The sequence below is a fragment of the Alternaria alternata genome, assembly GCF_001642055.1.
Source record: "Alternaria alternata strain SRC1lrK2f unplaced genomic scaffold CC77scaffold_15, whole genome shotgun sequence".
Classification (NCBI taxonomy): domain Eukaryota; kingdom Fungi; phylum Ascomycota; class Dothideomycetes; order Pleosporales; family Pleosporaceae; genus Alternaria; species Alternaria alternata.
The window spans coordinates 34,534-53,475 of record NW_017306204.1 but is presented as its reverse complement, the minus strand read 5'-3'; the positions used below and the strand labels follow the sequence as shown (position 1 = coordinate 53,475).

At 52.3% G+C, this 18,942-nt stretch overlaps 7 protein-coding genes across 7 annotated transcripts; 5 read left to right on the top strand and 2 right to left on the bottom strand.

Moving 5' to 3' along the window:
- Nucleotides 1-209: 209 nt before the first annotated feature.
- On the bottom strand, nucleotides 210-724 carry CC77DRAFT_189506 (hypothetical protein). Its single transcript, XM_018530544.1, has one exon. It carries the CDS (start codon nucleotides 555-557, stop codon nucleotides 267-269), a length of 291 nt encoding a protein of 96 aa, XP_018383842.1. The 5' UTR covers nucleotides 558-724; the 3' UTR covers nucleotides 210-266.
- Nucleotides 725-1,577: 853 nt separating this feature from the next.
- Nucleotides 1,578-3,113, top strand: CC77DRAFT_1051580 (hypothetical protein; the record flags this gene model as incomplete). The annotated part of the gene is made up of 2 exons (XM_018527676.1): nucleotides 1,578-2,232; nucleotides 2,488-3,113. 2 exons carry the CDS (start codon nucleotides 1,578-1,580, stop codon nucleotides 3,111-3,113), a joined length of 1,281 nt encoding a protein of 426 aa, XP_018383841.1.
- Nucleotides 3,114-3,214: 101 nt separating this feature from the next.
- On the bottom strand, nucleotides 3,215-5,115 carry CC77DRAFT_189401 (phosphatidylserine decarboxylase). Its single transcript, XM_018530542.1, has 2 exons — nucleotides 4,515-5,115; nucleotides 3,215-4,441 (listed from the first exon to the last, which is right to left on the bottom strand). The coding sequence occupies exons 1-2, from the start codon at nucleotides 5,018-5,020 to the stop codon at nucleotides 3,316-3,318; spliced, it is 1,632 nt and encodes a 543-aa protein (XP_018383840.1). The 5' UTR covers nucleotides 5,021-5,115; the 3' UTR covers nucleotides 3,215-3,315.
- CC77DRAFT_1096375 (hypothetical protein) lies at nucleotides 5,031-8,059 on the top strand. Its single transcript, XM_018529840.1, has 2 exons — nucleotides 5,031-5,661; nucleotides 5,711-8,059. The coding sequence occupies exons 1-2, from the start codon at nucleotides 5,428-5,430 to the stop codon at nucleotides 7,838-7,840; spliced, it is 2,364 nt and encodes a 787-aa protein (XP_018383839.1). The 5' UTR covers nucleotides 5,031-5,427; the 3' UTR covers nucleotides 7,841-8,059.
- Nucleotides 8,060-8,425: 366 nt separating this feature from the next.
- On the top strand, nucleotides 8,426-11,073 carry CC77DRAFT_1073351 (hypothetical protein; the record flags this gene model as incomplete). The annotated part of the gene is made up of 4 exons (XM_018529180.1): nucleotides 8,426-8,547; nucleotides 8,609-8,644; nucleotides 8,692-9,177; nucleotides 9,236-11,073. The coding sequence occupies 4 exons, from the start codon at nucleotides 8,429-8,431 to the stop codon at nucleotides 10,767-10,769; spliced, it is 2,175 nt and encodes a 724-aa protein (XP_018383838.1). The 3' UTR covers nucleotides 10,770-11,073.
- A 164-nt stretch (nucleotides 11,074-11,237) lies between these two features.
- CC77DRAFT_1010379 (succinyl-CoA:3-ketoacid-coenzyme A transferas-like protein) lies at nucleotides 11,238-12,913 on the top strand (the record flags this gene model as incomplete). Its single annotated transcript, XM_018523644.1, has 2 exons — nucleotides 11,238-11,974; nucleotides 12,028-12,913. 2 exons carry the CDS (start codon nucleotides 11,238-11,240, stop codon nucleotides 12,911-12,913), a joined length of 1,623 nt encoding a protein of 540 aa, XP_018383837.1.
- An 869-nt stretch (nucleotides 12,914-13,782) lies between these two features.
- Nucleotides 13,783-15,534, top strand: CC77DRAFT_189442 (MFS general substrate transporter). Its single transcript, XM_018530543.1, has 4 exons — nucleotides 13,783-14,030; nucleotides 14,082-14,558; nucleotides 14,614-15,330; nucleotides 15,393-15,534. The coding sequence occupies exons 1-4, from the start codon at nucleotides 13,909-13,911 to the stop codon at nucleotides 15,508-15,510; spliced, it is 1,434 nt and encodes a 477-aa protein (XP_018383836.1). The 5' UTR covers nucleotides 13,783-13,908; the 3' UTR covers nucleotides 15,511-15,534.
- Nucleotides 15,535-18,942: the final 3,408 nt, after the last annotated feature.

Genomic DNA, 18,942 nt, shown 5'->3' with positions numbered 1-18,942 from the left:
GCAAGCAATTTACTAAAACTCAAATTCTGGCATTTACGGAATTCACCGGCACTGTTCGGTCATATTTGGCTGCGACCGGACAGCAGGTCGACGCAAAGGTACCTAAGCATGTCGGTCGAAGCGGGTATGCGCGCCTCCTCGAAGGTGCATAGATAGCTCCTATCTGCACGAGTACGGCACTGCAAGGAACGACTTTAGTTTGGGAAATTGTCCCGCGTCTCCTTTCCTTCAATGGCGCATGCACAGAGGTGGCATTAATCGACGACCTACCACAGGGTATCTACTACTGGCCTGCTCAGTCTGTAGGCACGAACAAGTTGGCAGCACGGGTCTGACGGGTCACCTCGACCAACCAGTACTCTACCAACTACAAGCAACAGCAATACTGCCCAGCTATAAACTTCGAACTTTGGATGCCAGACGAACATTGCAGGTGCTTTACTATGGTAAGTGCACTGACAGAGTTCCGAACTACGGCAGGATGTAGACGAACTATGCTCCAGAGGTACCGCTCCTACACAAGCCACTCTACTACATTGCAGAACCCGTTCAGGCATCGACTCCCTCTATGAGCGTCTCCCAGTGAATACAGCGCACCGCAAAGCCCAAATCCTATTTGTATCTTTTGGAGCGAAAGCCATCTCATCCAGCTTGCTAACACCATCGATCGTTTCCTTGGAGAGGGACCACAGTTTGAGAGAAGTTCTCCGGAATCAGTCTGATCTGTATACTCCATTAAAGTCGTCCACAGACCTTCTCTAGCCTATCGATACTTGCTACCCGCCAAAGAATCAACTCAGAAGCCGGCATTATTCTAAATCCAAAGTAAACAGTCACTAGCGAAGGTCTTGCGCAGGTCATTACCAACAGAATATTGCTGGTTGATTCAAGATGGATGATATGGTCACTCACTTCTCACACGCCAGTACTGCCTTGTGGAGGGATGAGAGGCTACTTCTGGACTGTCGCACGCTCAGAGTTGGTTTGATACCATCTTTAGAGACTGAAACTATGTTCCGACCATTTCATATAGCGGTACATAACTCCCTCCCTCGGTCGAGCTACAGCAGATATGCAGTTCTGCGAAGCTAGGGTGGAGACTCTACAGAGTGATTCGTACACGAGGTCCTCGTCAGGTTTGGTGTCACGCGTACGCGTGACTGGCCCTGAACATTACATGCTTCCACACATTGACCGGCATCTACATCTCCGTATGGGTGAGTTAATTCCTCGAGGGTAAAAGTTCGTGATAACTTTTGGCCCTTGGAGGAAGCGAGTGTTGCGAAGTGGAATCATTGCACGCCCACCTTGATCATTGAAAGTAGGGAAGTCGTTGGTAATCAAGAGCGAGACGATGAATGGGCGAAAGGCGAGAGGTGTTGACGATGGCTTGAATGGCAGCATAGAAAAGGGAAGAATTACATCTCGCAATACTCAAACTAAATCTCAGTTCCCCTTTCACTTCACTTTCGAGCCTAAACGCTCATTAGTCAGTACGCGTTTGTCGGTCTGGCATTTTTCCATCGTTCATTTGTTTACCCAATCCATACCGCTTTGTGACTCAACACTACGAGTACATGTCGAATTCGGTTTGTAAGGCCATTCCTTGGACAGAAGGCTCCGAGAACCCACAAGTCATGGCATCAACTGCCGACGCAATACCCGCATCAGAGCCGCCAAAAGGGCTGCTACCAACAACCGTACGCCAGCCACTATCCTCACTACTATACCCAAAGATTGCAACAGCATCATCATCACATGAGGTCCCGCTTCAGTCGCCAACAGTCCCCCACCCAGGCAAGCGGCTACCATCCCCACCGAAATCCCCAGCAATCACGCATCCAGAATGGCCGCTATCAACTACTGCACCGAGATGTACACCAGTCTTTGTCTTGTTCCCCACTCCAGAACTGATGTCACCACTATCAACGACATCACCGTTTCCAACAAATCTGCCACCTTGTCCCCAACCTGCGCAAACCGGAAGTTTCATATCTCGCCTCTTCATGCGCGCACCTGCTCACCCATACGATGTGGAACTTGGTACGCTTCCGCAGCGCCGTATATGGGAGGCTCGCGTCATGACTATGGGAGACGACCAAAGGAGGAGGGATGCAAGGATGATTAGGATCAAGATTGCAGGAGCGGTATTGGTAATTATTGGGTTTTGGGTATTGGTGGGCCTGGAGGTCTGGAGGAGACAAAGAGGTGAAGGTTACGATGGGATCGAAGGTAGGTAGAGACGGTCGTAGACATGTTGGGATAACGGACCGAGGGCACGAAGCTGTATTTTCTCTTGTACATTACAAAAAAAAAAGTCGAGGAACACAGCCTCTCTCCAAGTATGATCAACCACTAAAGCCTATGTTCTACATACATGGAACGTATGCGCATTGTGTACAACTCAGATCGGCGTTCAAGCCCGCTTTCACATTCACATTCACTTTCACCTTGGACATCGTTATTCGCATAAGTTTTGACCTACAGATTTCAACATGTTTAGCTTCTCTGCTCTCCACAGCGTCGTTACAAATTTTGAGGCTTTATCATCCAGCAGTGTCTCTTCGCCGGCCCCAGAGACGGTATCGACTGAACCATATAATATAGACCATATCACTCTTCAAATGGCAGATACAGAGCGAGAAGATGTTGTGTCCGACAAGAACCAATCCATTGCGGATTTTTCTGAGATACCTGACCACAATGCAACACCATACCATCACCTCGATCTCTCAACTACTCGCTACGTCCCCAACAACAATACTGTCATCACCGCAACGAAATTAGACACCTCAACATTGGACGCACCCAAAGACAAGACAAGCATCCGGTCTCAAGTCCCATCAGAGCGACACATTAATCGCGCCAACATCACCAACGTCAACACCAACGCCAGCGACGTTGAGCTGGGCCCACTGCCAAACTCGACCGTTACAACACGGTGTTACTACTCGCCGTCCTCCTCTTCAACAGCAAATACTCTTCAACGCCAACGCACTCGGAGGATCCTCCATCATGTCATGGTGGCTTTGGCCGGAATGGTGGTGATTGTTGTTGTGGCTTGCGCCATAATTTATGTGGTCGCTTCACTGAAGTTTTCGAGGGCATCGTGAGGTGACAGTGAGCGGGGGTGGATGACATGAGAGAGGATGAGATGGAAGACTGAGCAATTAGCGATCAGGAAAGAGAACTAGACAAGGTCTAGTTTCGACGGCTTGAGCAAATACAAAGACTTGAATAATTATCGCCAAAGAATTGACATTCGGGTTGCTAGATGGTATCATTTGCTGCGCATGCATGAGTTGAGTGCGTCGACTATTGTTGTACCTCTTCCACATATCCCAAGGCCTCTCCGACCTTGACCTTCATCCCCTGTTCAATATTCCACTTGAACCCGCCTTTCCTCTCCGTGCCAGTGAAGCCCTCGTCAAGACTGGGTCTTAAGCCCTTTGGCGCCTCGAAGATGAGTACGATGGTGCTTCCCAGCTGGAAACCACCCATCTCTTCACCGCGCTTGAGAGAGTGACCACCCAATACGCGACTAGCTGAGGTGTAAGAGGCCTCGGCGAATCCCGAGTAAGGTTCACCTCGCGCAGCAGCTTCTTCGGCGGCACGGTCGGCGGCAGTATCGGTGGTGAGGCTGTTGGTGCGGAGTTCACGATCGAAGTTGATCTTGATGGAACCGACATTGGTTGCGCCGACAGGTGTGTAGGAGAAGAAACCCCATCGCCAACGACCGAGTAGCACGACGCGCTCGTTCAATGTGAACAGGCCGGGCATGGTGCGTTGCAGGTATGGCGATACGCTGTACAGTTCACCAGCGAAGTGGCGACGCGATTCGACGACCCACGATACGGGAGAATGGAAACGGTGGTAGTCTCCTGGTGCGAGGTATACGACGCAGTAGTAGAGTGCTGTGGGTGTCTTCTGAGACGCGGGAGCCCACCAGGGGCGCTCGGCTTCACTCAGGGCCATCTCTGCGCGGACCTCAGCTTCTGAAGAGGCGGCCGGTGCGGTAGATTGATCGGTTGGCATTTCTGCTGGCTTTCCGCCTTTTGGCCATGGCCCCGAGAACAGGTTGGGGAGAGTGTAGGAGATGCCGTTCACGTTGGCAAATTCCTCGTCGGCACGGACCGTGTCTTCTTCGTCCTTGGCTGTCTTTTCGTGCTCGCTGGCAATGACCTGCGAGCCTGCGACGTTCTGGGCGGGCGTACTTGGCTTGGTGGAGCCTAGGAGGGCGTCCAGACTGTATGTCACGCCCTTGACTTGCTCGACTTCGCCGTGCTCGATGGTGCCGAATTGGATGACCTTGCCGTCTGCGGGGGACAGGACGGCGTTGGGGTTGGGATCTAGAGGGCGGACGCCGGGTTTGAGGGTGCGGTAGAAGAAGGCGGCGAGATTGGGGTAGACATGGAGATCAGGCTCTGAGACCTCGGAGAGACTGGCTGGTCAGCACGCAACTTCTCCCAATGGCAACGTTTCGAACGTTATCTTGGAAAACATCGAGTACTCACTTGACGCCGAAGATCCACGAGTAGAGCTTGAAGCCGGGGACTCGGAGGTAGTAGGGAATGTCGATTTCGTTGAAGCGCCCCCAGACGCGCGAGAGGGCCTTGAGCGGCAGCGTGGACATGACCTGGACTGTCCATGGCCCGCTCGGCCGTATTCTCTCGCGCTTCTTGGGCCGGCCCTGGCTGTCTGGCGCGCCCTCGTCGCCATTCTGCCTCTCGACCTCTGTGTGCTTTTCCCTGCGCTGTATGCGGTACAGCTGGAATGCGCCGAGGAAGCCAATGCCCAGGGCTATCGGGATGGGCTCCCACTTGATCTTGGTCTTGTTGAGCGCCGCGTTGAGCCGGGACCGGAACGACTCTTTGCGGTGGAAGTTCTGCTTGTCACATGTTGCGCGGGTCGACGAGAAGGTGCGTGAGGGGACCGAGAGGCGCGCATTGGGGCATGTGTGGGTAGCGAAGCGCGGGCGCAGAGGAGCCCGCATGAGCTGGCGTGAACAGGGAGACGCCATGGCTGTGGCTTAATGCATCGCCAACGAGCAATTCCCCAGCAAAGATGGCAGGCGAAGGCGTCGCGTGGTGGAGGGAAAATCGACCTGCTCGGTTGACCAATGACGTATCCACCTGCGACGCCTCTCTAGCGCGCAACGGCCATGGCTCCGCACGTCGCCATCGTCCACCGTCGACTGCTGCATCGCGTGCGCCCAAAGTTGCAACATCTGGCACATCGGGACGGCGGCCCAAGTTGACGTTTGAACTGCTCTGGCAACAAAGAAGACCACCGTAGATGGCAGGCGTGACCGTGGCTCCCAAGGTTGTTGACACCGAGCTCTAGAACGGACACGTCGTCACTTCTCTACTCCCATCTATCTGCACACTTCGCCTCTCCCCATAGTCTGCCGCTACCCACACAGCGACCATGGCGGAAGAAGCGCAGACCATCAACCTCAAGATCCTCTCCCCCTCGACTGAGGTGGAGGGCGGCGTGAATCTCGCAGACGTACCCGCTTCAACCACCGTCAAGGAGCTTCGCAGCCGCATACAGGATGCGGCGCCCTCCAAGCCTGCACCTGAACGCATGCGCCTGATCTACCGGGGGAGGGTCGTGGCCAACGATGCCGACACACTAAGCAATGTGTTCGGTGTTGACAACGTAGGATCGCCAATCGCAAGCAGCAGACATGGGCTAACAGTGAATGTAGATTCGTGAGAGCAAAGACCAGAGCCTCCATCTGGTACTACGAGAGCTCCCTACTGCTGGGAACTCTTCAGCATCACCTGCTCCTCCATCTTCAACCGTTCCGCCCAATCTTGTTCGTCCCCAAGCTCCAGCTCTGCCTGCAAATCCGCTTCAGACGAACCCGTTCAGGACGCTGCCGCAGGCTCGACCAAATTCAATACCACCATTACCACAACCCCACCAGCACCATCTCCCGGGAGCCCAAGCACACGTGATCCCCATTCCTCTGCCTCAACAGGTACAGCACCAACTTGCTCACGCCATGGCACAGCAAGGACAACAGGATAGCGAGCGAGTTCCAAACGCGACATCTGAGCAGCCTGGACAAGAGACACAGAGACCTGCTGATGCCGCTCAATCGCCGCTTCCCGGTGCAACGCCTCTGCCAGCAATGGGGCTACCCAATCTTCCCGGCCATGGCGACCAACCACTGCGGCGCGAAGGTGTTGGACCCAATGGGGCGCGGTGGACAGTCACATACAACCACGTCAACTTACCTGCGCGAGTTCAGCAGCCTGTTCCTGCATTTGCTCTTCCACATCCACTGGGTTTCGCTCGTCCACCAATTCCACCAGGCGTTCTTCCCTCAATGGGCCATGACAGTGCACAGCGCTTATTGCCACGGATTCAGACCATCTTCCAGGAAACACAACGGGAGATGGAAAATGTTCGTACGCTACTACAGCCCACGCGCGAGCCAAGCACACAAACCGATCGACCTTCGATATCAAACCACCTCCCCTTACAGCTCCCTATTTGGCGAATTGACTACATACGCCAACACCTGAACACGATCAACCAGAACCTGAACGTTGTCGAGCGGGCCCTTTCCCTCCTGCCTACCGAACCGGAAGTGGTAGCGCTACGACGTTCGGTTACCGAAATTAGGGTAGATGCGTTAGAATTGAACATCATACTTGATCGGCAACAGGGCGGTCCTATTTCCAGTCAACCAAGCACCCTAGCTACATCCACAGATCCGGCAACCGCTGGTGTATTCACCGGCACAATACCAGGTGCTCCGGTCATGACGCCAGCCGTGCCAACTACATCACAATCACGAGCACAGAATGCTACGCAGACTTCGTCTGCAGATGCACCAGCCGAGTTGTTCCTCTTATCCAGCCCACAAGGACCTGTTGGTCTTCTCTTTGACCAGCAAGGCACTTACACTACGGCTCCTATGGTATCCACAATGCCATTCCAGAGCTTCACGACCCAGTTTGCCCAGAATAGACAGCTTATTGCTGGGCTAGGGCAGCACATGGCACAAGGATCGACCCAGCTGCACAATCAACTGGCAAACCTCCAACCGACACCAACACAACAACCAGAGGCTGGTGGTCAGGCTTACAATCAGGACCAGGCGCACAATCAAATGCAGAACCAAAACCAGGATCCGATTGCAAATGCAAACGCGAATGCGAACCAACCAGAAGAAAATGATCGTATGATCAACGTTTTTGGGCACTTGTGGCTTATTTTCAAACTGGCTGCATTTGTCTACTTCTTTGCAGGAGGTGGTGGTCTCTACAGGCCCATCATGCTCGGCATTGTTGCTGGTGTGGTTTATCTGGCACAAGTAGGTGTGTTCCAAGAGCAGTTCAATCTTGTACGTCGTCACTTCGAGGCCCTGCTTCCCGTAGGGGCCCTGGCCGACCGTGTGGCTCAGCCCAACAACCAACGCCAAACCCAGCAGCGAGGCAACCTATCGCCTGAGGAAGCGGCTAGGAGATTATTGCAGCAGAGGAGAGACCAAAGATTTGGGTGGATCAGAGACAGCATGCGCACCGTCGAACGCGCTTTTGCTCTATTCGTTGCCAGTCTGTTTCCTGGTGTTGGAGAGCGAATGGTACACGCGCAGGAGGAAAGGGAAAGACTTGAACGGGTGGCAGCTCAAGAAGAAAGGGAACGTCAGGAGGAAGATGCGAGGAGAAGGGAAGAAGAGGCTCAAGCACAGCGCGAGCAGAGCGATGAAAACAAGGCTGGAAACGATCTCGCGACGCATGAGAGATTGGATCCAAGTGCGAGCGCCAAAGGCAAAGAGAGGGCGGTAACAGTGGAAGACGAACTCTCAGGCTCTGCTTCTTGATATTGGCGTGCAGTTTCATTGTACTCATGTAGCAGTTTCCAAACAGATACCCATGCTTAGACGTCAATACATACATCATACCCTCGGTCCACGAGGAGTATGTCTCATCCGGCGCTACATTGCCTTTGATATACGATACGTCTCTGACCGCCGACCAGTGGCGAAAGCGCACGCGATGTTCACGGCGAGTCCAGCCTGGTTGCATCTTGTCGCAATGCGTGGCCGGGCCTGGGCAAGCTTCAAGTCAGCGGAAGTTATTCCGAGGTTTGAAGCTGGGGCGCCTGCCATGTACAAGACCAGGGTCCATGCTAGCGCACAATCAGCTAGCACACCTCCACACGCACGCGGATGCACCGAGGAGCTTTTCGGCGCGTTTCGTCTTCCTTTGTTCCGCCTTGCGTCGCACACCATGATCTTTGGGTCTGTTGTAGACATTGTTTCTGAGGCTCAGTGAAGAGAAAAAAGCCCAACTCAAATCCCCAGCTATAGAGACTTCGTGCGGCCATCCAAGCTATGCCGGAGACGCCCAGTTCAGACTACAGAACGGTCATATAGCGTTGCCGAACATAATAGGGCAAGGTCAAAGGAATGAACGTCAAACAAGCGGCATGTCTCAACTGCCGCAAAAGCAAAATTAAATGTCGGCGCACAGAAGGCGCGCCGATATGCGAGCGATGCCAGAACGTCGGCATTGAGTGCATCATTCCGTAAGTGTGCCTGTACGAACTGCATGTGAGATACACACTGACTTCGCATACCTTCATCTAGCGAGTTTCACATTGGTAGACAAAAGGGTGTAAAAAAGTAAGCGATCAGTTCTGATCATGCCAACTAGGCTGACAATCTGGAAGCAAACGATCAGGCTTAGAGAAAGCGATATACCAGGTCGAGGAAGCCATTAAGAAGAGGAAGTCGGATGCAGCTACGAGTCAGAGTACGCTGCAGCAGCTGCAACAACTCCTAAACGAGGCACAAAGGGACGAGGACTCGAACCAGAACCAGAACCCGGACACGTCTCCGGCCTCAGAGGTGTACCCACAAGCATCAGTAAACAATCTCGTTGGCACTTCAAGCGATGACCAGCTCGCTGTTGAAGATGTCGAGAACCCGCTCCAGCTCCTCGCTCGGGCATCGGATCTACGGATTGCAACACCACAATCGTACAATCCGAGTACCGCCAGTCCAGAAGGCAGGTTCAATGGCAGCGAACAGAGCGCATTTCTGGACGTTCATCATTTTTTCCTGCCCATGAAGGCAAATCTTGATCAGGGCTCAGGATTGGATCCGATCGATGTTGGTCTTGTGACCAAGGATGAAGCTGAGATGCTTCTACAGTAGTAAGTTCGGCATCGACATCTTCATTGCAGATACACCGAAGTGACTTGCAGAATCTAGTTTTCACAAGAAACTAGCGCATACGCGCTGGGGACTCGACCCGTTGGTACACACGTTGCCTTTTGTCCGGAACCGCTCAGCCTTCTTGTTCACTACGTTACTAGCTATGACTGCCATCTTTCTGCCAGAAACCTCTGCTCTGGCTAAGCGGCTACTACTGCATCGCAGGTTTCTGGCAGAACAGGTCATCACTCGAAAGTACAGATCTGTCGAAATCGTGCTAGCTTTCATGGTCAGTATACCTTGGATGCCTCCAGGGTCGCATGCGAGCGATGATGATACCAGTCTCTACTTGGCTACAGCTCTATCCATCGCACTGGACTTAATGCTGGATAAAGTAATCACACCGTCTATATCTTTCGACCAGGAAGTCGTTAGACAGATACCGAAGGCTGAGTGTCTCCACGCAAGAAAAGCACTGGCTATGGACGGCTTCGAAGATGTCGACCCAAACTCGGAATGGGGCCAGCGACTTCTGCGGCGCAGAGAAAGGGTCTGGATCTCCCTGTTTGTATTGGAACGCGGAGTCTGCCTAGCCCGCGGCCGCAGCTACTGTGTTCCCAAAACGTCTTTGATTCAGTACTGCGACAAGTGGCACTTCAATCAGTACGCTGATGCCCAGGACGGACCGCTCATATCGATGGCAGTACTCCGCCGCGATCTTGATGACCTCTTTGCTGAGGTGCGAACGCGCTGTGACAACTATCGTCTTGTCGAGGTGGGCTCAAAGGTCGCCCAGGAAATTGACGGGTCTGTCGAAAGCTTCTTCGATAGCTGGTCTCGAGCCTGGCCTTCTGTGATCGCTGATCCAGAGAGTAAGAGTCTACCTCCGTATGTCGAAATTCTGGTCACACATACACGACTTTCGACCTATTCAATGCTTCTTAATCACCCAAGCGCACCTCCAGAAGTCAAGCGATCATTCCGCAAGTCGGCACTATCTTCTGCACTCAACGTTATGCGCGCGGCAATCCAAGGCGAGTCTCGTCTCAAGTCGATGCCGAATAACACAGTCACGATGATTTGTTTTGCTGCAAGCATAGCACTCGCTTTGAGTGCACCCGTACCGGAGGGTAGTGGAAACAAGAAGAGCCTTGCCCCAAGTGTTCGACATCTCATCGAAGACACAGCAACGGTTCTTGAGCGTATAGGCAGCACACCAATTCATCGAAACGGTGCCTCCGTTGTTTACGGTCGCTTCTTGCGCGTTCTCGTCAAGCAGGCGCCGGACATTGAAAGGATGATCCGATTGCCATCGCACGATCCTGCACCATCATCCATGGCCATACCAGACCTTCTGTCACCGTCATACAAGGTCAATGAAGCATTGCCCGAGAACCACACGATGGGCCCGGATCCGATTTCTAGCTACTGGCCGGACACGCTTGACTTTTCGGCCATGTCGTACAATGAAGTTAACGAGACTGTGACCAACTCAGACCTGTTTTCAACGGCGCTGTTGGATCTGCCTTGGAATGACAGCAATCCATTATGGACGGACTGGATGAATCTACCGGACTTCAACTTCCCGTAATGCTTGAGAAGAAGCTGCTTGACAGTCTTTCTAACCGGTTCAAAGCATTCTAGGAACCTTGAACAGGTCTCTGATTTATAGGGATGTTTTCACGCTGCCCGTTACCAGCCTGTGCTAGTCGCGGAGCAGAGTGGATAGCGTTTGACGGGTCGCCAAGTAGGAGAGAACTTGGAGGATGGCACAACCTCGGAATTCGCTAGAGGCTAAACCTCATATGATTTCGCGGCAAATGAAGCCCCGCTCCAAGCTCCAAAGTCGCTCCATCTTCGGTAGTTGAAATGACGCCGACGGATGCCAGATGCATGACGTTACGCTACTGCGCGGTTGACGCACGCGTCTGATGACTTTCGTTCGGACATCAATCGCAAAACTTTAGCCCGTATCTCGACAAGTCGGAGCTTCTTGAGCCTCCTTAACCTACGATTTAATTTGACTGCCTCTCCTGCTGCTGTTCTTACGCGCCTCACAATGGACTCGCTACCTGCGTCATATAGGCTGCTTGCAGCTTTGCCATCACGGTTATGTTCCAAGCGTCCTCTCCCCGCACAATTACGAGCCGCGCGACTCCCACCGCGATGGCGTTTTGCAGGTCAGCTGCGCAGCATCAGTCAAAGCGCTCCGACAATTGACCGTTCGAAATCGAAACTTTTCAAAGATGCGGACGAAGCAGTCGCGGACGTGCAACCGGGATCGACCGTCCTGAGTGCAGGCTTTGGGCTGTGTGGTGTAGCAGATACGCTCATTGGAGCGATGAAGAAACGCGGTCCACAATCATTACATTCTCTGACAGCCGTCTCCAACAATGCTGGCATTGAGGATGTAGGAGGCTTAGCGCATCTTACAAAGAATGGACAAGTCAAGAAGCTCATCATTAGCTTTCTGGGAAACAACAAGGCGTTGGAGAAGCAATATTTGAGCGGTGGTATAGAGATCGAGCTATGTCCGCAAGGTACGCTTGCGGAGAGGATAAGAGCTGGTGGCGCAGGCATTCCAGCATTCTACACACCCACAGCCGTCAACACTTTATTGCAGGATGGAGAGATTCCCGCCAAGTTTGACAAAGAGGGAAAAGCTGTCGGGTTCGGTCAGAAGAGGGAGGTCAGAGAGTTCAATGGCAAGAAGTTCCTCATGGAGACTGCTTTGACCGGCGATGTCGCGATTATTCGAGCACACAAAGCAGATGAGGCCGGTAACTGTGTTTTCAGGTAACAACCGCGCTATCCAATGCTGTGAACACTATGGCTAACACGTCCGAAAGATACACCACCAAAGCGTTTGGTCCGATCATGGCCAAAGCTGCCCGCCTAACCATCGTTGAAGCCGAAGAAATCGTCCCAGTTGGCACCTTTGATGCAAACGACATCGACCTCCCTGGTATCTTCGTCGACCGCATCGTTCCCTCTACCGCACCCAAAAACGTCGAGATCAAGAAGCTTCGAAAGCCCGCTGCTTCTACAGACACATCCTCCAAGAACGAGGCCGCAGAGCGTCGCGACCGAATCGCTCGACGGGCGGCGAAGGAGCTGAAGCAAGGATACTATGTCAACTTGGGTGTCGGCATTCCGACGGCAGCGGCATCTTTCGTGCCCGATGGTGTGAAGGTGTGGCTGCAATCCGAGAACGGTATTCTAGGCATGGGCCCTTACCCTACCGAGGACGAGCTCGACCCAGACATCATCAACGCGGGCAAGGAAACCGTTACGCTTCTACCTGGCGCCTCAACATTTGACTCTGCAGAGTCATTCGGCATGATTCGTGGTGGCCACGTTGATGTCTCTATCCTAGGTGCCCTTCAAGTCAGCGCATCTGGCGACCTAGCAAATTACATGGTCCCTGGAAAGGTTTTCAAGGGCATGGGCGGCGCTATGGATCTCGTCAGCAACCCAGAGGCTACCAAGGTGGTAGTGGCTACCGAGCATGTTGCCAAGGATGGATCGAGCAAGATCGTCCAGGAATGCAAGTTGCCTCTGACCGGAGCCAAGTGCGTCAGCACCATTATTACGGATATGTGTGTGTTTGAGGTGAACAGGAAGCGAGGTACTTTGACCCTTACAGAGACTGCGCCTGGTGTTAGTGTGGAGGATGTCAAGGCGAAGACAGATGCGAAGTTTGAGGTTGCGCCGGACGTCAAGACCATGGAATAGGCCTCTCTCCGTGGCTTGCTGGCGTATGTAGTATGCTTTAGCGATCGATACCATCAGCATCAGTTTGCAAAGCGATTGCGTGAGATCAGGGTACGCTCCATGATCGCGGTGCAGTGAGCACGTCACCGTCCAGTGTTCTGAATGATGATCCTGTGCGTTGTTTTGACTATGACGATCAGCTCAATCATGTGACGGAGAGCTGCGCAGCTTTACTGGAAAAACAAAGCATCGCGATTGCGACAACGCGATCGTCGGTTATCCAAAGAACAACTTTGGTGCTTTTGTGTATTGCGATACCACCTTCGGTATTATAGCCTGGAGAAAGCTTCGAAGTTAACTACAATGGTATTCTGCGACACCGTTGACGATCTCCCAACGCAGCGGGTTTTTCGTCGCGGTAGCCATCCGACATTCGGGGCAGCCAAGTCGTCCAAGCGGGGCTTAAAGGCTTCGCACTGCTTGATGGGCCCCTCCGCCCTCTGCGACGAAAGCTTGGTTCTGCTGATCAAACCATAAACTCTACCAACACCCACAACCCCACCAAAAAGATGCAGCGTCATGGCGACCATCCGATGCATCTTCCGCCGTTATTCGTATCTCTACATGATGACAAACACTCGGAAACAGAACAACTCCCGCTCGCACGCGTCGAGTCAGTCACGCTGTCGTCAAGCCTGCCGATCGCCTGTCTGCCTAAGAGCGCTATGCTTGTTTCCAGCACAAGCTCGAGTGCGTTGGGGTAGGTTCACTCGACGGCCGAGCAACTCCGCCAATGACATGCCAGATAAAGCCGATTGTGCCGCAACCCATGCGCCCGCCCCCATGGGGTCAGATAGGGTAGCCCTGGTCGCTTTTTGCTGGGTCGGTGTGCGCTACGAGTTACCGTTGGGGGGATAAGAAAGCTGGTCTCTTCTTCTTCCTTTGAGCTGAGAGCTCACGCTGGACCTCCAACGCCCGGTTCACTTTTACTCTCGGTACTTTGACCGGTTGCGAAGATGAGCCTTGATAAGATGCACGACGAGAAACTCGAGAATCGGAGCGGAAGTGAGCAGTTGGAGGCGGGGTTCGGTGACGACGACCGGGTTGCTAAGAAGTTGCTGTTCAAGATGGATGTTCGGTATGTTAATGTTCTCTTCTGCCCTGGAGACCAGGGTGCTAATAACAACAGCATCCTACCTGTCCTCGCTCTCCTCTTCTTGTGCTCATTCATCGACCGCACCAACGTCGGCAACGCAAAGATCTTGGGCCTGGAAAGAGACATCAAGATCAACGACCACCAGTACTCCATCGGATTGTGCGTTTTCTACGCTACATATATCGCCAGTGAGCTGCCTTCGAATCTGGTGCTCAAGAAAATGTCACCCAAGATATGGCTTCCACTTCTGACATCGGTGTGGGGCATCTTGACCATGTGCCTTGGTTTCGTCACCAATTTCGCTTCGTTTGTTACTGTCCGCGCGTTGCTTGGTTGCGCGGAGGGAGGTCTGCTGCCCGGTATGGTACTCTACCTTGCTGGCTTCTACCGTAGGCAAGAGCTGGCTCTACGCATCGGTATCTTCTACACCGCCGCATCATTGTCTGGAGCTTTTGGTGGCCTGCTAGCCCGAGGACTCAACGCGATTGGTCCTGCTGGAGGACTCGAAGGGTAAGTGATACGCTCGCAGCCTTTTTCTCTAGAATCTAACTTAATTCGGCAATAGCTGGCGCTGGATTTTCATAGTGGAAGGACTTTTGACCGTCCTTGTCGGTGTATGCTCCGCGCTCTTCTTACCCAACTCCATCGAATCCGCCAAGTTCTTTACGCCAAGTGAGAAAGAGCATGCGCGATTCCGGCTCGGTGAGCAGAGTTCGTCTCACGAACGCTTCGACTGGGCAGAGGTCAAGCGCGGAGTTTTCAACGTCCAAGTTTGGCTTACTGCAACGGCGTACTTTGCAATCCTCAGTGGGCTCTACAGCTTTGGTCTCTTCCTCCCAACCATCATCAATAATGGGTTCGCCAAGGATCCCAATCAAACACAGCTCTGGACTGTCATCCCCTACGCTGTAGCATCAGTCTTTACAGTGGCAGTTGCTTTGCTATCGGATCGTCTCAACCTACGCGGTCCGGTCATGTTATGTACATTGCCCGTTGCAATCATTGGCTACGGCGTTATAAGCCAGACTACCAACCCCAAGGTTCAGTACGGAATGACCTTCCTTATGGCAACTGGCATGTATGCCACTGTGCCTTGCATTCTATCCTGGAACAGCAACAACTCTGCTGGACACTATAAACGCGCCACTACTTCTGCACTCCAACTCGCGATTGCCAATGCGGGAGGTTTCGTCGCAAGTTTCGTGTACCCAAAGAGTGAAGGGCCATACTTTCACAAGAGTCATAGTATCATGCTGGGCTTGCTTTGCGCAGCTTGGGTACTGTAAGTTGACCCGGTTCGAGATATCGCCATTGTGTGAAGATGTACTGACCATTACCTTACAGGGTCGCTGCAAATGTTGCGTGGGTATGGAAAATCAACAAGGATAAGGCGAGCGGAAAATATGCCGAATTTGAGGGTAGAGGCGATGACCGTGATCCGGACTTTGTTATGGTCATGTAGATGAAGAATGATATGACTCTCTTCGATCGAAGAAAAAACACCCAAGGGCTACTCTCGATATATTGAAATGAACCGTAGCTTCCCAATGTCGTTCTGATTAGCGTGGAATAGCATTGCTCTTGTTATTTGAGAAGACAGGCAGGTATGATTTTGCTTATCGGGAATTTTAGTACAGTACGAATCAGAACAATCATTACAGTGGCATGTGTGGCCTTTCCTCACTACAATCTCTACATCACACAAACAAGTTCTTTTTCATTTATTCTCGAACTGCTCTTTTGACCAGGATCGTTTCCGAAGCTTCATTATGGTACAGGCTCCACTAGGTCATCTGTATAACTGTGCGCAACGAATAACCACTGTATATCAATCGTATGCTTCCATCCCATGTCTAGAACCACTAGGTGGTATGTTATTGAGTAACTGTCGTCGTCGACATAAACTGAACGCCTCTGGAGATACGAGACTACATATATCGCGTACTCTTGGCCGCTGTTCCCCCTTCAGCTGAATCAAGATACATGCCTTTCCTAATTTTCATGCGAATATGCAAACAGATCGGAGCCTAATTCCGTTCGTGGTGGCTTTCTTGGCAGATTATAGACAGGGGCGATGACGACTTGTGCATCCAGGCATTCGTTCTTGTCACCAACATAGAAACTCGTTCGTGCCAGGAGCATCATCCTTTCACAACATTTATACCTCTAGAGTAGGTTGTAGTCTTGAATCGAAGTGTTAGGGTAACCAAACTTCTTTGTATGTCACCGAGGGAACCGTTAGTTCTTACCTAGTTCAACCTTTGCCAGCCTCACCAGCCTCCACCAGCCGCTCTTTCCCGAGTATCCGCATGCAAATCTCTCAACAGGACATTATTCGAATGATCAACCTTGCATGCATCTGTTGAAGCCACATGTCCGCGCTATGCACGACCGGCGCCTGCCGCACATGACGGCACTTCTGTGTTGCTCAGGGAACTGCGGCCACTTATCTCGATCGTAGATTATCGACGGAAGGCGTTCACGGAAGGCGTCCTTCTGCAGATGCATAAGATCTGCCTTCACGCACGCCACGCATGCCAGATCACCGGAAGATGGGGAGGCTATGACGCAAGGGTACATCTTGGACGTTGCAAGTCGTACCTGACAGCTGCATGGCGTCGGACATTCTGTAGTAGTACCTCGCTGGTGGAACCTCGTTTCTAACGGCGTCTAACAGCTGTCTGAGTAACATTTGTAGTATGTTGTCAGGGTGACAGCAGTGACACGACGTCCAAAAGTCCACGTGGCTATGAAATTCTTGTACTATACAGCCACGCAACATTACATATTGCTACTTTACGAAGCCGTTTGAGGTTACAGGCTATACCGGAAGCGTGTATGAGATTCGTAGACGGCACATGTCACACCGTGTCGCGCATATATATGCTGAGGCGTTCGTACGTTCAGAATCCATGTAGATGCATGCACTTGTTCATATACCCTGTTGTTGATCTACATAGCGGAGCTACTTCGTTGCCACGAAGCTTGTCAAAGAAAGACTGAGATGCAGGAACAGACTTGCCATCATCTCAAAGGCGACTGGTTAGTTTCTTGAAGGGTGCAGGTGAAGTTGGATAGTGTTAGGACTGTCGCTATTCACCTGTAGGCCTCGAGACGTAGAGAGCAACCAAGCGACTTGCCAGATCATGCAAGACAGCTCGGTATAGGACCGACTATGACGATAACTTAATATCAGGGTTGTGATTGCTCCGCGCGATTCATGTCGCCTTGTGCTGCGGGTGGTAAGTGAAGGACGTCATACAGCTTTTGAAATACATGCATGTCGGAAAATTAAATCCCTGTTCATGATCGTAGGGATCGAGATACCCGACCAGATTGAGTGGTTCTTTGCAAACCTGGGCCCTGATGATCCGGCCTCACTGAGAGTGGGGATCGAAGTACCGACAGTACCTTCTGTTGTACACCGCAACCGGAACTTGCCACAGTAATGCAGTGCGCAACTGCGAGCGAGCGAGCATCTGTCACGGTTCTTCGGCGAGAGAGGTATGGTTGAGCTGTACGACACCAAAATTTCCTTCTTCCGCGCGGATGAAGCACTGCATGTACCGCATTGACCTAGGCGACGCCGAACGACTGGTTCGCACGCGAGGTGTAGGAAGCAATTATTCGCCGCTCACGATCCGTACATCCGTACAATTTCACTTGAAACCGAGGACCTGAATCATGACAGCGCGATAAAATGAAGTAGACGCCTCCAAGAAGCGCGCCCAGAGACCAATACGCATGAATAAGCACTTAGTGTGCTATGGCTGATACTACGGTGAACAAGGCCATAAGGCTGACTTCTCACCTGAGAAAAATGGGACAAAATGTTCTGAGCTGCGCGAAGGATTTTCTGCAAGATGCAGGTAAGCAGACGCGCATTGCTCCTTCAATATTGTGGCGCTCTTCGCTGTCAGTATTGTGGCCACCGATATGGAAGAAACTGCACCAAATCTGACACAAGGCCGTTGGAAGTTCGCTTTCTGTCAAACCCATGTGTTGGTAGCGATAAGCATGCGGATGATGGCCAGTGGGCGCTTCTTGCAAGGATGACGTGGGAGAGACCATGTGTAGCAGCCTAGCGTACATCTAATTCACTTGTTTTCAGCTGCTAGCGGGAACACTTTGACTGTTCCAAACTATTGCAAGTACGGAGGATAAATAGCCACAACGTTGATCCGGCATTGCCCTCTTCGCCTAGAAGCAAGTATGAGAAGATGTATCCGCTTCAGCCGTGTCATCAAGGTGGCAACACTGGAGCATTGAGATATCATTCGAGATATGAGGGCCTCGCCGATGCCATCGCAGCGCCTGTGGCTGCCCAAGACGGCCAATGCAGCTCTGGTGCATATCAATAGTCTGACTTTGGTCCTGAACGTCATGAAAGCGGCACGGCACGCTCGAGAAGTGGCGATTGTAGCCGAGTCACAGCGCAAATTCAAGTGTAATCCACACATCCTTTCCTCAGGACGCGCTCTCAGTGGTCAATATCGTGATGTAGTGATGTTGTGGTCGGACGAGGAGGTCCGGCCCCCCTCACAAATGTCCGACACAGCATGACACGCTAACCTTAGCGGAGCTAGCGCTTGTAGGAAATAGCACAGATCGTCTCCAGATGTTGACTCGCTTGCGCTTCTCTGATCCTTCTTCGTCTCGCTTGACCACTATCAAGCTTTACAAGCCCCAGAGGCGGCTCTCGACTCCACGGTCAGCCTAGGCGACGGCTCTGCAGACTACCCATAGCGGCATCTCCTCCATGTATCTACATGTCAAGCTATGCCTCACATGCCCCACTTTCTGCGCGACCCAAGGCACATCACCGCTTGATGCAGCATCACAGCCTGCTGAAGCTACAACCCCCTTGTACGACTCAGCACTTGCTGCATCTCTG

Excerpts from the sequence above, each read along its gene's own strand:
- CC77DRAFT_189442 (XM_018530543.1), top strand. The coding sequence starts at position 13,909 with ATGAGCCTTGATAAGATGCACGACGAGAAACTCGAGAATCGGAGCGGA. Across the intron at positions 14,559-14,613 it reads CCTGCTGGAGGACTCGAAGG|CTGGCGCTGGATTTTCATAG; the intron begins GTAAGTGATACG and ends ATTCGGCAATAG. Across the intron at positions 15,331-15,392 it reads CTTTGCGCAGCTTGGGTACT|GGTCGCTGCAAATGTTGCGT; the intron begins GTAAGTTGACCC and ends ATTACCTTACAG.
- CC77DRAFT_189401 (XM_018530542.1), bottom strand. The coding sequence starts at position 5,020 with ATGGCGTCTCCCTGTTCACGCCAGCTCATGCGGGCTCCTCTGCGCCCG. Across the intron at positions 4,442-4,514 it reads TCGTGGATCTTCGGCGTCAA|TCTCTCCGAGGTCTCAGAGC; the intron begins GTGAGTACTCGA and ends CTGACCAGCCAG.
- CC77DRAFT_189506 (XM_018530544.1), bottom strand. The coding sequence starts at position 557 with ATGCCTGAACGGGTTCTGCAATGTAGTAGAGTGGCTTGTGTAGGAGCG.
- CC77DRAFT_1096375 (XM_018529840.1), top strand. The coding sequence starts at position 5,428 with ATGGCGGAAGAAGCGCAGACCATCAACCTCAAGATCCTCTCCCCCTCG. Across the intron at positions 5,662-5,710 it reads ATGTGTTCGGTGTTGACAAC|ATTCGTGAGAGCAAAGACCA; the intron begins GTAGGATCGCCA and ends CAGTGAATGTAG.